The sequence below is a fragment of the Aethina tumida genome, chromosome 1 (assembly GCF_024364675.1).
Source record: "Aethina tumida isolate Nest 87 chromosome 1, icAetTumi1.1, whole genome shotgun sequence".
NCBI classification, from domain to species: Eukaryota; Metazoa; Arthropoda; class Insecta; order Coleoptera; family Nitidulidae; genus Aethina; species Aethina tumida.
The window spans coordinates 381,956-397,890 of record NC_065435.1 but is presented as its reverse complement, the minus strand read 5'-3'; the positions used below and the strand labels follow the sequence as shown (position 1 = coordinate 397,890).

The 15,935-nt window shown below is 29.3% G+C and overlaps 2 protein-coding genes across 3 annotated transcripts in view; both read right to left on the bottom strand.

Moving 5' to 3' along the window:
• The window catches only part of LOC109594689 (hemicentin-2-like), a 255,767-nt gene extending 245,318 nt beyond the window's left edge, over positions 1–10,449 (bottom strand). The window contains exon 1 of the mRNA XM_049966457.1: positions 10,386–10,449. The gene's annotated coding sequence lies outside the window, so the exon portion shown is untranslated. The remainder of the gene's footprint in view (positions 1–10,385) is intronic.
• A 1,731-nt stretch (positions 10,450–12,180) lies between these two features.
• The window catches only part of LOC109597332 (plexin-A4), a 41,262-nt gene continuing 37,507 nt past the window's right edge, over positions 12,181–15,935 (bottom strand). For both annotated transcript variants that reach the window (XM_049970442.1, XM_020012989.2), the window contains exon 14: positions 12,181–15,902. In XM_049970442.1, coding sequence (XP_049826399.1) covers positions 15,726–15,902 — 177 coding nt within the window. In that variant the 3' untranslated portion in view covers positions 12,181–15,725. The remainder of the gene's footprint in view (positions 15,903–15,935) is intronic.

Below are 15,935 nucleotides of genomic sequence, written 5' to 3'. Positions count from 1 at the left end.
AACATTAACTACTGTTCCACCAAATTCAGTTTTTTAAAAATGACAAAAATTTTAACATCTTTTCACAAACTCTTATTTTTTATTTCATTTATCATTTTTAAACATCACAAAATTAGATGCTATTATTTTTGCTCATATATTTTCAATTCTAATGAATCACGTGCAATACAATTCTCTAATAATCACAACATACCTCTAACACTAAATTTTACTATTTCACATCACTCTTAATGTACTACTTATGAAATGCATTATAAATGTACACATGTGAGTAAGATTGAAGGATACTTGTTTATTGGTCACTGGAAAAGATTTAGAAAAAAATGATTCAAACTCACATCAATAGGGAAGTATATATAAAAGTATAAACCACTATTTATTTGTTTCAGTACTGATTGGAACGAAATTTTACATTGCTGTATGTTAAGGCCCATATTTCTTGGAGGCTCTGTATCATTGTGACGTGATCTTTAATAAGCTGTTTTGGTTAATAAAAATACAGAGTGTATGTTCCCAACAAACCTATTTAGACCTATTTACGTAGACGTATTTAATTTATATGTATTAAACAATAAATTGGACAATTTAAAAGCAACGTGTCTTACTCGTGAAAACAAAGCTTTTCGGTATGTTAGGAAGACTAACACAATCAGTTTGTTGTTCTAACTTACGAATTATATTAATACAATATTGCTGTTATCGAATACAAAAGTCGAATACATCTTCTATTTATCATATACAGGAAAATTCACAGGACAATTACTAGGCGATTTTTGAAGTTTATCACTTTAAATTTTCAATGCGGCACTCTATCAAAATAATGTTCACGGGATCTATTATAAAATGATGTAGCTTAGAGCTACTAAAATATCCTACTTTTAAATAACTCCTTTCTATTTTACGAAACTTTTATATTACATGTAATCTCAAAACAGATTACATTATCATCCTCTTATCCCTCCAAAGGTGCCCAGAACATCTGATTCTACCCATACATTTAGGTATATTATGGAAATAATTTAAAAAATTAAATATTACATAAAAATTAAACAAAAATGTTATATAAAAAGGTCTGTTTTTACATTTTTATAGCATAAAAATGAGGGAGCCTTATTGTTATTTTTTTTATTATAAAAAGGAATACACCCTTAAAAATAGGTACATAGTAAATGTCACAAACAAATCTTGGATATGGATTAGTAAGCCGGTGACTAAATTAAAAATCATATTTTTGTAACGAAATAATTCCTTCTGAGCTATTATGAACATAGTTTTTAAAATTGTAATTGGAACAAATCCATGATAAATAATTAAGCTTTTACGGATTCATTTAAGGACTGTTTTGAATATTAATAACACCAAATCGGATTTTTTTTAATATTATTATTTTGTATTATAAATTCTAAATTATTTTCCAAAAACATTTCAAATAAAATTATTCATACTTCTAAAATATTCTTAAATATTAATATTTTAAATTTTCTTATATTTGAAGAATTTTTTATATACGAAAAAAATTGTATTCAATCCATTTTTCTAAACAAACAACATTTTTTCAAGATAATACACGAATTGCAAAATTATCTTTCTAAATTTGAATCAAAAATAATAATCAATACTTATTTAAATCTTGTTTAATTATAAACTGATAACTGTCTTAACTTCTAACAAGATCGTTAAGCTTTTTTTAATAATCTGCATGTGAAAACTGAAAAGAATATCAACACTCTGGATGACTAATGTTAAATGTTTGTCATACGTGGATATATAATTAAATGTTACATTAATTAATTAAGACGATTAAAACTAAATTAACTGTTGTGGTTAACAACAAATTGTGAATTTTAAAATATGTAAATAATAAATAAGAAAATATTTAGATGCAGATGAAAAATGTTTAAATGCTCATATTACACAAGAGAAGGGTCCGTTCCCAGAAATAAGCAAAACTAAAAAGGTATAAATATATATAATTTTATTTTAGCCCATGCCAACTCCAGAAAAATGATACATCTACATAACACCGCTGAAAACCAACGATAGACCGAGCTTTTTCCTCATTAGAAAGAAAATATGTTTTTATTTTATTTATTTTATTTTTGTCTACTTAGATATGGAATTGAAGAATGAAAAATTAATATCGTTGTGTCTCAAAATGAAATTTTTAACAAACAATACAACCAAAGCTAACTGGGAATTTCGACCAGTTGCAAAACACTACAGGACACAATAATTATTTAAATAATTGTAAATTTGTACATGCGTAGGTACTCAGTCATTTTTCGAGAAAAAGGGAGGAACGTGCAGAGAGATAAGATGATAACGTGATTAGCGTTTCAGTTCAATAAAAGTCGCAGAAGGTGTCATTACCATTGGCATTGGCATTGGCATTGGCATTGCCATTCGCAAGTGGAACTATATACTAAATACCGGTTATTTTTATTCCAGGCGCATTTTTTCATTTTCCAAGCGGTTTAACATTTTCACCCCTCTTGTAATTGACTCTAATTTCACTACTGATTTAATCACACCTAAATCAATTGATGGAACCGGTTTCACTTTAGTCTTAAACAAAACAATTACGGAACACATCTGACACGAAGTTGGAGAAATAATATAATTATCGCTCTACGTAATTGTTAAATGTTTAAAAACAAAGCTCGATAGGAAATTTATACATAAAATATTTCATTAAAAAATTATCAACTGCGTTTTATTAAGCTTTAATTTTAAGCCAGTTTATTTAATATATTATATTTCCAATTTAGTCTTAAAAAGTGTTTCAAAATTTTTAAATAATATAAATTTACAAATATTTAAAAAATTCCAATTAGAAAAATCTTTTCAAACATTTTTATATTGTTAAATAATTAAAAAGGGTTTTAATATGAATCTAGTACATTTGGGTAAAAATTTAATTTTATTGTAATTGTAAATCACATTAATAAATTAGTGGATGCTAAAAATAACAAAGAAATCCGTTATAATTAAGCTTCTACGGATTTATTTAAGGGAAGCTCTGAATATTAAAAACATCTAATCTTATAATCATAATTATCAAATTATTTTCAAAAAGTGCTTCTAAATTTATAAATAATATTAAAAGTTTGAAAATGTTCAAATTATTCCTAACAGAAACAACTTTTAAAACATTTTTATATTATTGTACATAAGTATTGATACACTGAGGGTCTTTTGAAGTGCGTAATTTGAATTATTTCAAAAATCAGAATACAAATGGCATTATATAATACAACAAATTTATTATCAAAAGTAAGTTTTAATAAACAATGTAATCTTATATACAACATAATAAAACTACTATTACCAAATTCCTTGCGAAATTAATAAAACAAATATAACTAAAAAAGTCCTTAAAAATCAAAGCGTCCCTTAAATAAATATTTAAAAGCTTAACTATAAGGAATTTGTTTGTTTTTGTTTAGCATCTTTTAATTTATTAATGTACTTTCAATTTCAAAATTCTATTGATTTGGTGTTTTTTGTTTTTTTAATAAAGTTTTTGGTATAATTTAGCTTTTGTTATTTATAAGTCGTAATTTTATAAATGTAATTTTTAATTCGGCCACAGATATTTTAATATTCAATATTTGTTTGTTTAATGTACACCCAGATACTGAAATGTACGAATAGTTGAAACATAAAAAAATCACTCTAATTTAACCCGTTGTATCAGTGAATTCAGTAAATTTTTCAAATTAAATCGATTTTTGAAATGTTCATCGTTGATACTAATAATTTAATATTTCAGCGGTCAAATTTTCTAAACGTATTTTTAATAACTAAGGAGCAATGTATAGGGGATCAAAAACTTTTGATTGAAGTGTTTGATTGACCCTCATTCCTATTTGAAAAAATTTAAAGGATGACTTCCTCACTTAAGGAGTTGAAGCTTTTGCTAAACTTTTTGTGCTCTGACACACAAACAAGACGTGTTTTTGGATTTTGTCAAGAAGTTTTTTTCCGTGTAATGTCTCACGGTACCTTATAGATGGGACACATTGTATACACTTTAATATATTTTGTACTTTGCTGTTGTAATATTGATAATGAATTGAATTTTGCTTGTATGCAATCTGAAATAATGTATCTGGAGATACGAATTCGTATGACGTTACTCATTAAAATAATCATCAATAATTCGATTCGATTGTCGATTACAAGTTAATCTCTCTTAAAACATTCTCCTGAGATGGCTTATTGTTAGTATGTTATTTTCAACTGAACGAGGTCTAAGTGCAGTCACTGTACTGCGCTTTCTAAAGAGACTTGGGCAACTTGTACAAATAAAATACTTACATGTACTTCCGTATATCTTTCCATACTCATAATCAATCAGACCCGTTCCCGTTGCTCCTGGATATTTACTTATTCAATTCGGATGAATAAAAAGGATCAAAGACAAAGAAAAGTAATTGAATGATATTGTATAATAATTTGATAAGATCAGATATTGCCAATAACCTTTCTTGAAATATAATTTCATTTGTAATTCCATGTAAAGTTTAATTAAGTAGTAATTAAAAAGGTGGTGTTTTAGAATACTCTTCTAACTAATCAATAATTAACATAAAAATATTACATATAAGTTTGAGGTCAATGTCAATAATTTTCTACACCCATTTTGAAGGATATTAGTGGTCAAAATAAAACAAGTTGAAAACATTTTTGAATGTATCTTATCTAGGAAATTGAAATCATCCACTTCAAAAGATGCGCAGCGTATTCAAAAATGGGGTTAATGGGAATCTAATATATTTCAAACAGAAAAATCCTTTTCATTAAATTTAATTGTAATTTTAAGTTGCAGGTGAAAGTGTTACTGTTATAGTTGTGTTATTTTGACAACAATTAGACAGCAGTTCTGCAAGTCGTTAAAAACTGTATCCAATTAAACAGAGTTTGCGGCAATCACGGAATACAGTCAGACTCAGTTGGAAAAAAAAAACGATGTGTGTGGCCGCATCAAATATTCAAATCATAAAAGGTACAAGCCATAAGCCTCCACTGAAATAAATTTCCCTTCTGCGTCAATTAATTGTTTTCATTTTTATTTAGCACCAAACGTGTTTTTACACACATCTAAAGTCTTTTGTATAATTTCTCATATTAAAAGTTAATTACGTGAATTACATACGCACATACACATATAGGTATAGGTATATGTGTATGTGTATGTGTATGTGTATATGTATATGTATACAGGAGTCACGGAGTTTTTAATTTATTTTCAATATATTTTATGTGGTATTCTTAAATCAATGGTCTACTCCAGATATATAAATGTCAAAGAATAATTATAAAGTTACCATTTTAAGGCAATTTTATGGTAGAATTCATTAAACATTTCAGGGATACCTCGAATACAGTGGTTTTCATTATAATAGCAACTTAATAAAATATTAATTATTTTAACCATAACTCTTTAATTAATATAATAATAATTTACTGTTTTTATTTTGGAAAGTATTATATAAATTATTCTATTTTTATTTTACAAAATGTACAAACATTTCTCTAAATTACTGGACATAAATATAGCAACAGAACGGGACTTTTAATGATTAGATCTGTGTTATTTAATTTAATATTAAAACTTTGTATAATTTCCTTTTTTAGAGTACAATTTTGGTCCATTTCAAGCTTCTTGAATTGCTGTGATGAGTAGATATAAATTTGTAAAATGTTTATGTCGAATTTGATTATAAACGTGAGCCCCATGTTTTCTATAGCGTTTCTACGGTGTTAATATATGGAGATTCGGGCGAGCCATCAATCCGTCACAATTTTGGATTTCTGTTTGGAATCGTTTTCATACTGAAGCACATTTATTAAAAGTATCTTTTCTTCAACACATGGAAGCAAGAGTCCCATATCATTGCTACAGCTGTTACAGCTGTAACTAACATACACCTCTGAAAAAAAGTATGTTTAATTTAATCGGAGACATAGAAATTGTCATCATATCTTATCCAGAATTAAATCTTCACATTTTCATTTTGGATAATATTTGTGATACACGAACCGCGATCACTTTTGCGATGTCCATTTTATTTTGATATTATCCATTACTTCCATAACATGTATAATATAAAAATTTGCATGGCAAACGTCCAAATGGCCATAGTTCCTGTACGTACACAGTATGTACTACGTGCATACATATGTATGTAATGTTTTTTTAAAATAAAAACATGATGAGGATGGAGCGTTTAGTAAGTAAAACGTGAACGTCAAATAACATGGTCAAATCTAACACAATAATCCCACGAGATTTTAAGCTCATATATGTATCCTGAAAATGCAAAGTACTTGTCCGAATGACCAATAAAAAACTGCATAGTATACGAGAAATAGAAAAAACATTTTATCCAATCCTTTCTCTTTTTATCCCTATGACCCAAAATAATCGTGTCTCACATACAAATTGTTCTAGAATGCCAGTGGCGGACAACTTAAACATGTGTCCCTTTCATGAAATTTTCACGAGAATTTTCACACGTTTAACGTGTTACAAATATAGCACGGCACAATTTACACACTATTTTTCAACTGATTCGAATAATATAGAATATTCGTTCATTCATTCATTCATTCATTCATTCATTCATTCATTCATTCTCATTGTTTATTATTATTATTATTATTATTATTATTATTATTATTATTACTGTTATTATCAGTATGTGATCGTTTAATAAGGAATTAATTGGTATAAGTTACGAGCCTAATAGAAAAACCGCTAACGATGACGTTAACGGTAAGTTTGATGTTGACGCTGATGTTGACGCTGACGCTGACGCTGACGCTGACGCCGACGTTGACGCTGATGGTGCGGAGGGCGCGACGAAACGGCGATGGGTCGCGTTGCTTCTCCACACGGCGCGCCGGGGGCATATTTTCAGAGCATCTACGAGTCGAATACAAAATTGACGTAATTGATAATTTTATTTACCGTACATTAACCGTAATTTAATTTCTTAATTGTTAATTTTAACTCCCCAAGCATTTTCCACCAACTTTTATGTCGCCAACGAAAGAAAAAAATGTCTCCGGGGTTGCGAAATGATCGTGCCGCGCATAAGTTTAGCCGGTCCCCAAAATTAACAGAAAATAGATGTGGCGCATTCCTAATTGATTAATTTTAAGTACACGTCTATGTGTGTCTATGTCTAACTGAATGAAGACAAATTATATCTGTAATACAATAAAAAGCACAAATATTTAATTAGTTTGAGCCGAATCGTTCGGTCTAAAATCATAAAATCATAAAATCATAAAATCACAAAATCCGCAGCATAAAAAGGACAAGTGGCGTGTGTAATTTAGTAGAATAATAGGACAGGTATGTTTGAGAAGAGCTGTTATAAAGCCACGACACAGTAATAATTTAGCGTTTCAATAAACCTGAATTTGAATGCCATTTGGCATAACTTTGCATAGATTTATATTAGGTAGACACTCACAATCAGTTATGTTGTTCTAACTTGCGAATTATATCAATACAATGTTGCGATGTTATCGAGGGAATTCGAAAATAATATATCTGCTATTTATCGTATACACTAAAATCCACAGGACAATCACTACACCATTTTTCTTGTTTATCACTTTAAATTTTCAATGCGGCACTATATCAAAATAATGTTCACAGGATCTATTATAAAATGATGTAGCTTGGAGCTTCTAAAATATACATACAACATTTAAATAACTCCTCTTTATTTTAAGAAAATTTTTTATTGCATGTAATCTCAAAACAGATTATATTATCATCTTTTTATCCCTCTACAGGTGCCTAGAACATTTGAATCCACTCATACATTTCAGTATCTAATAGAAATTAATTTCAAAATTAAATCCATGCTACATAAAAATTATAACAAACATCTTTTATAAAAAAACATGTCTAAGGCAGCAGAGAGGTCTATTATAACATTTTTATGGTGTAAAAAATGAGAAAATCTTATTAATTATATTGTCATTTTATCTTCAAACACTAAATTATTTTTAAACAGCGTTTTTTTCAAGATACAAACTGAAATAGCTTTTAGAATATTTTATAAATATCGAAATTTATATTCATTTATGTATTTATTTTTCAACAAAAATGTGAAACATTTATTATTTATTAATCAATAACATCAATCTGCTGCAAAGATCTTCAGTAAGAAGTTAATTTTTATTTTTTTCACATATGAAAAGCGGTTAAAATAAAAATGCATTATTGTATTTATCTACAAAGATGAATTATATAAAATAAGTATGGTAAGTAGTAAAGAAGAAAATATTTGGATGCAATGAAAAATGTTGAAATGCACATATTTTCGCAAAAGAGAACGTTCCGTTCGTAGAAATACGTATAAGGCATATTGCATTTAAAAGTTGCGAAAATAAAATATATTTTTTTATTTTATTCCATGCCATTTCCAGAGAAACGATACATCTATACAACAGGCCGTGAGGTGTGAAATCCATATGCACGTACAAATCATATATCGCATACTATTTCTTATAAAATATTGCTATATATGGGTGTTCGTCAATGGTACGATTTTCTCCAAAATCAACGTATTGTGAATATTGCCAATATATTGTTATACGTACGTTATAGAACGACATCAATATTAACTTGCCAATCTATCGGTGTCGTATCTATTCTGGTTTTGATCAATTTCATTTACACACACCTATTTATTTGATTATTTACGATTTATTTTAACAATTCAAACGTGTATGTTTACACGTGTGTATTGATACCACCGTATTTATCCTAAAACGGGCAATTGATAATTATTGACGTTCACCTCAAACTCCTCTTTTCATAAGTCTCAAATAAATATCTACTATATACGTACATATATATATATATATATATATATATATATATATATATATATATATATATATATATATATATACGTATTTTTAGTTTTAGACTATTCTTTTTAATTACTACTTAATTAAACTTCATATTGAATTACAAACGAAATCATATTTCAGGAAGGGTTAATGGCAATATCTGATCTCATCAAATTATTATACAATATCATTCAATTACTTTTCTTTGTCTTTGATCTTTCTTATTCATCCGAATTGAATAAGTAAATATTCCGGAGCAATGGGATTGATTGATTCTGATTGATTATGAGTATGGAAATATATACGGAAGTACATGTAAGTATTTTATTTGTAAAAAGTTGCCCAAGTCTCTTTAGAAAGCGCAGTACAGTGACTGCACTTGGACCTCGTTCAATTGAAAATGACATACTAACAATAAGCCATCTCAGGAGAATGTTTTGTGAGATTAACCTGTAATCGACAATAATTATTAATGATTATTAGTATTAGTATTAGTATTAGTATTAGTATTAGTATTAGTATTAGTATTAGTATTAACGTTCGATGAAAAATTCAAAAATCGATCTAATTTGACTTATACGTTTACTGAATTCAGTTTAGAATGAATAGAAAACCTTGTTGTGTGTGATAAAATATAATTATAGTAATTAATGTAGTAACCCCATTCTGAATGCGTAGAACTGAATAATCAAGGAGATCCATAAATAATAAAGACAAATAAATGTACAAATAGGATTTATTGACATTTTTGGTATTTATCAATATCCATGTTTGTTCAAATATCCATATTATACACTTGACTTTACAATGAAAATAAATATATCAATGTAATGTGTCTTGTAATAATTATTTGTATAACTAACCTAACTAATGAAATTAAATGAATTTAGTTATTGTTCATCGTCATGTAGACACTCTATCGAATACTGAAGCCAATTTCCTCTTGGTCCCCATTTTGGAAGATCATCAAAAGGAACGTCTTTTCATCAGACATCGACCACCACACTCACATATAATAAGCATAAATATAATAACAATCCCCAAAAGAGTTATCGCCACAACGTCTCATGAACAATATCAAAAAGATATACACACCGTACACATTCTTCAATAAAAAAAAACATCAAAGTTCAACGTACGTTAAAACATAAGAAACGATATAATTCTGAATAGCAGTTTTCACATAATAACTTTAAAATAATGAAACAAAATTATGCAACGATATCTTAACAAAATAACAAGATATTATATGTCCGAAAACACTGTTCTCACTTAGGTCTTCAGAAATCTATACAGGAGAAAAACTATTTTACGAGATCATATTGTTTCTAAATAAACAAGAATAACTATAAAATGATTAGAAATTTCGAAAATGGTGGAAACAGTTTACACGTTACATCGACAGTGATTCGAAAGATTTAAAACTAAGAAAGTATGTATACTCATTGAATTGAATCAAATCGAAGATTATTAATTAACAAGAAATATATAATAATTCCTACCTAGATTTGGATTTCGCAATCGCACGTCTTAACGGTTCGAACGCTTGAACGGAAGAGAGTGAAGCGTCGTCCATTTGCCTAAACTTTTTTACAATATTATTACAGTCTTGCACAAAAATGGTTGAAACAGTGACGGACAAAAATAATAGTACATTAATTAACTCGAATGCCTAAACAATAAATAACAATATCAATCATATACTTAATATAATAATACATATTTAAATATATCTAACAATAACTATCTTCATTGGTTTTTAATACAATATTTATTCGAATGGTCACCCCGGCGACTCTTGAATATTTGCCGAATTGAACAAAGTTTACGTCAAAAGACAGCAGGAACTTAAATTCAAACACGAACCACTACAACATTTGGTTTTTAGCCCAAAAATTAAAGGGTATTTTTTAGGCATGAATTAATTGTTTATAGAAAATTTAACGATAATTAAAAATCATGTTCTCTTTAAGAATTTATATTTTTAATTATATTATCTCTGTCAAAAACAGCACAAATTATTATTTTTCAAAAATAGTAGAATATTATACTAAAAATACTATATTAATTATACTATTACAGTAATATTCATTCATAAAACTCAATATTCGTAGTAGACCGAAGTGAATAATTTGAATTTGAATTTTTCTTGATTAAATAAATTTAAAAATATTTTCAATGGTTTATTTTGACCAATAACATTATTTGAATATTGGTAGCTTTAGATGGTCAGTATTTCAAAATTATTTTACTTTTTATGTATTTGATAGACAAATTTTTTTACTTAAAAATTTACTGTATTAGTCAAGTAAATGCTCAAACTCTTTTCTGCCAATGTGCATACAGTGGTACAGTGCTATAAACTTTATTTTTATGTTCCCCCACCAAAATAATCTAAAGGATATAAGTCGGATAAAGGAGGGGATCATTCAATTGCACCCCAGCGTTCTCGAAACCTATCATTTAAATAATTGCACACATTTTGAGAATAATGCGTAGAACTTAGGTCTTGTTGGAAAATCAGTTCGTATTTATTGTATAGGGGGTTGTTCTCTATCACATCTGTTAGAGCTGGAATGAGCTTTTTTTAATAAGGTTATCCCTTAACAAACAAACTTGACGTGTTTTTGGATTTTCTCAAAAAGTTCTTTCCCTTTCTTACGTACGTTTTAGATGACCCACCTCGTAGACCATAACTCTTAGTTCGTCACGATAGTCGTAGAGCACATTGGTTTCGCCTCGCAACTGAATATGCATCTCAGTGACCCCTAGTTGTTAGGGGATGTACGTACCAACAACAGGCGGTCTGTAACCTACATACAGAAAAGGTGGAAACTAATATGGAAAACGTGAAAATCTGATATTTAACTTTGTCTACGTTGTTTACGTATAAATCGAATGGACTGAACTAACAATAGTTTTCATATCCTAGACCAAAATACGTGTCTACAAGTCCGGACAGTGCAAATGGATTTATCAGTTTAATGGCAATATAACTCATGTTTTTATCATTTGATTGACCGCTTTTGGCGTTGTTGTACTTACGCAGTTGGAAGGCATGACGAAATTAACATTTATGCCTTCGAGGTGCCCTCAAAAGGGGGAGACTTGTTATTGAAGTTTGGTTTATTAAAATTTAATCCCCAATCGCATTTGTGTATTTTTTTTTTGGCCATCGATCATTTTTATCAAAGACGAAAAGACGAGGCGAGATGGGGGAGCGTTGTCTAATTAATTTAATTAGCCAGTTCTTATTATTAATATTTGAGGGGGATATTTATAAATAAAACAAGTGTATTTTATGATGATTTTTTCTATTAAGTATTTTAGTAACTCCATTCAGTCTTTTATAATAACATATAGTAGTACATTACCATTCATATTATTGCATAAATGCAACCGAATATACACACAAGTACCTATGAATGTATCCTGCGTGCAAACATACAAACATATATGCATCCATAAAAATGTTCATTCATTCAAACAAACATACGTACTCACATTTAATATTTACAATTCTTACTATGCAATTGTCCAGAAGCAAATTTTTTGGCATAAAAATTTTATATACACAACTTAAATAATAAAAATAAAAACATAAAATTTATATAAGGATTGATAAATAATAGAAAAAAAAATGCCTAACTGGACTCGATAGATTTGCGTAGCTGTCCGTAAGCTAATTTGAGGATTTTTGTTCCGATATTAAGGACGGTGAATTTGATATTTTTCGTATTAAAAGACAATCAGTTTTTAAAAAAGTTAATTAAAAATATATGTTATTGTTCCCTAAACATAGTTGTAGATTTCTTCTTCCCAAACAACACAATATCCATAGAATATACTTGTTTACGACTATAAAATGATACAAACAAACCAAGCACGAACAAGCATTTCATTCCACAATTTATCCATTATTTTCTACAATTGTATAAAGCTATTATGACACATCTTACGACAGGTTTTTACAAATCAACGGTACCGTACGTACCTATTGGTTGTTTGTTAGGTAATTATACAATAAAAATAATAATAAAATTAATAATAATAATGCTAATTCGATTTCGAAAAAGGAACTAGATGGTGAAGTAACAACATTAAATAAATGAATTTGGCACCGGCACATAAAAGACGATTGTTGTGTTTTGGTGGTTTGTACATTCTGCTTAATGATAAGAAAAACAATCAATCATACAAAGGTGCAATTGTATGTAATTTGTTCTTGTATTGATGAATCGATACATTGGTGTTCAGTATCTAATAAAAATCGGACACACAATTTGTTTGTTTGTAAGAAAAAATATATCTAAGGTAACATCTGCATATGGCATGCATATCCACTGAACATTTATGTATATAAAATTGATTATTTACCTAACCTAATTAACCCAATTTAACAGCAAATCTCTATATGTGCCCCAAATCTATCTATTAGTTTACTGACAATTAGAGACTTATATTCATTGGGTCTTAACATCGACAATACTACACACTAACGAGAATTTTCTGTAATATTCATTGTATATGCAGATATTCAAAAATTAAGCAGAACGTTATTATTGTAAAATATTCTTGGACATTTTTATGTCCTGTGCTGCCTGGGTTGATAAACATCCTGAAATTACTATTTACAGGACTACAGAACTAAGATTACAATTTAAATAAGATCGTTGTTTCAATAAGTATTCCACTTAAGGTCGATTCGAAAAAACACACAACATATCATCATTCATCATCCGTCAATCATCTCTTATAAAACTTCAAATGTGTCAAATGTGATTTGACGATATTTTGGAATAAATTCAAATAACGAAATGGTCGATAGCGAAGTACGAATGTCGTTGTCGTTGTCGTCGTCGTCATCGTCATCGTCACCGTCATCGTTTCTATTTGTAATGAACCAATTCAATAAAGGATCGATAAATAAAACATATTCTATACGATAAATGTATAAAAAGTACAATTCTCACTAAATCGGAATGTATTATATACGTTTTTTTAGTTCTATAATAGTTGTATAAAATATTTTTCATATTGTTCAAGGACTAGCATTAAAACGCTTATTACAACCACGTAATGAAGGATCTATAACTTATAAACTAAATAAATACTTGATACACTAACTGATAAGAACAATATAAAAACATTTGGAACGTTATATTATACTTTCTCATGGTTAAAAATATAATAAAATTAGTTAGTAATTAATATAATATAAAGAGTTTATAGAATATAAAGATTTGTTATAAAATAATCGGCATTCTGAACCACGTATCTATCTATATATGTATACACAACAAATACATATATATGTATATATATAAATATGTACTCTTTTTAGTGGAATACTTAATGAATTACAAGCATGTCTAGCGATGTATTATATATTGCACATTAAATAAATAAAGAATGACATAATGTACGTACATACACACCTCCATGGTAAATTTTTATTGCGATATATTCAATAATAGATTACAAATTAACAACAATTTACTATACAGTGTGAGTCACACTTACGCAAGCAATATACTGGTCACATTGAACTCAACAGCAAAACAGTTTAGTTTAAAGGGAATATTTAGCGTTTTCGCCACATCTTAAACACACCTGTACATTTACATTTTACGAAAATTTCTACAATTCATATTGTCCATGAATTGCTTTGGTGTCTGAAAACGTAGGCCTGCATTCTTTGACAATGACAAACAACACTGTGTGAGATTAATAGTTAATAGAGGAAATCGGTGTGATGCAATTATGTCTCTCCCTTTAACAAAAAACATTCTCGAAACTGGATCAGTGAATTGTCGTTTGAATATTGCGTAGGCTAATCGAGATTCCGATAGGAATAAGAAGACGGGCGGGAGAGAAATATAGAAAGAGAAAGAGAGAGAAAGAGAGAAAAGTGACAGAGAGACAGAGAGAGAGAGAAAAGAGGGGTGGAGAAAACATGAATGAATAGGTTAGGTATAGGAGTATAGGAGTATAGGAGTATAGGAGTATAGGAGCATAGGCAGCAACTTATACGCTGAATCGCTGGTTCGCTTACAGTAGAAATGTTGTACACAGCCTTATAACACATACACAAACCACATTGAAACGACCTTGTGCATAGTATGTATGTATAGGTTGATTGAAAGGTCGCTAATAAACACTACACCCTGGTGCTTCCATCATCGCGGAAGACAATCGTAATGATTGCGTTCAACTAAATATAAAAATATTAAACTGTATAAAGGTACAATCATTATACAAATATCAAAAAAGCATTGAAGAATTGATATTTTTAGTAATATCGATAATATAGGGGTCGGGGCTCTTTATACTGTCCATCACCACAAACTAATATTGAAATGTGTGCATTCATTAACGCACTTAGATATTTTTAATGTTCCTGTTTCTGCCAAATTGGTGTTTTTCTAATTTGCTTAGCTGGTGGTGGTGCACGGCATGGAGCCATGGAGTCACGAAATCATGGACCAAGACTGAAACTCAGCACGGCAAAGCAATATTATTTCTTAATATCATTATCATAAAAATATAGTACACTCATTTGTCGGAGAGGGCACTGCACTCAATCATCTACCAGAGGCACTTGAAGTCACTGAGTGAGCACCATCCCGCCCACAATTTACACACTGAACAATTAGGTAATTGCACAACAGCAATTCGCAATTGATTAACACAGAGAAAAGTTAGTTTAGTAGTTTAGTTAGTTAGTCTGATGGATATGTATAATTGGCATGTAATATTTATCAGCAAGCCAGTTCCTGAGGTGCCGATGGTACCAATGGCGAAATGGGTGGGGCCGACGGACACGTCAGGTCAGGCCAGTATCACGGTTGCCCCTGGTCCGCCATTATATTATGAACCTGTTCTAGCTTGTAGGCCAGACGCTGCTTCTGCGAGAACTCGTCCTCCTCCAACGTCACGGTCAACTGCTCGTTGTATTTCACTGCGTAGTTGTACAGTTCGTGTAACGCACAATTCGTGTTGAACTCCGTCGTGTGCAGCTGAAATTTAATTTAACAACGATTCAATTTTCA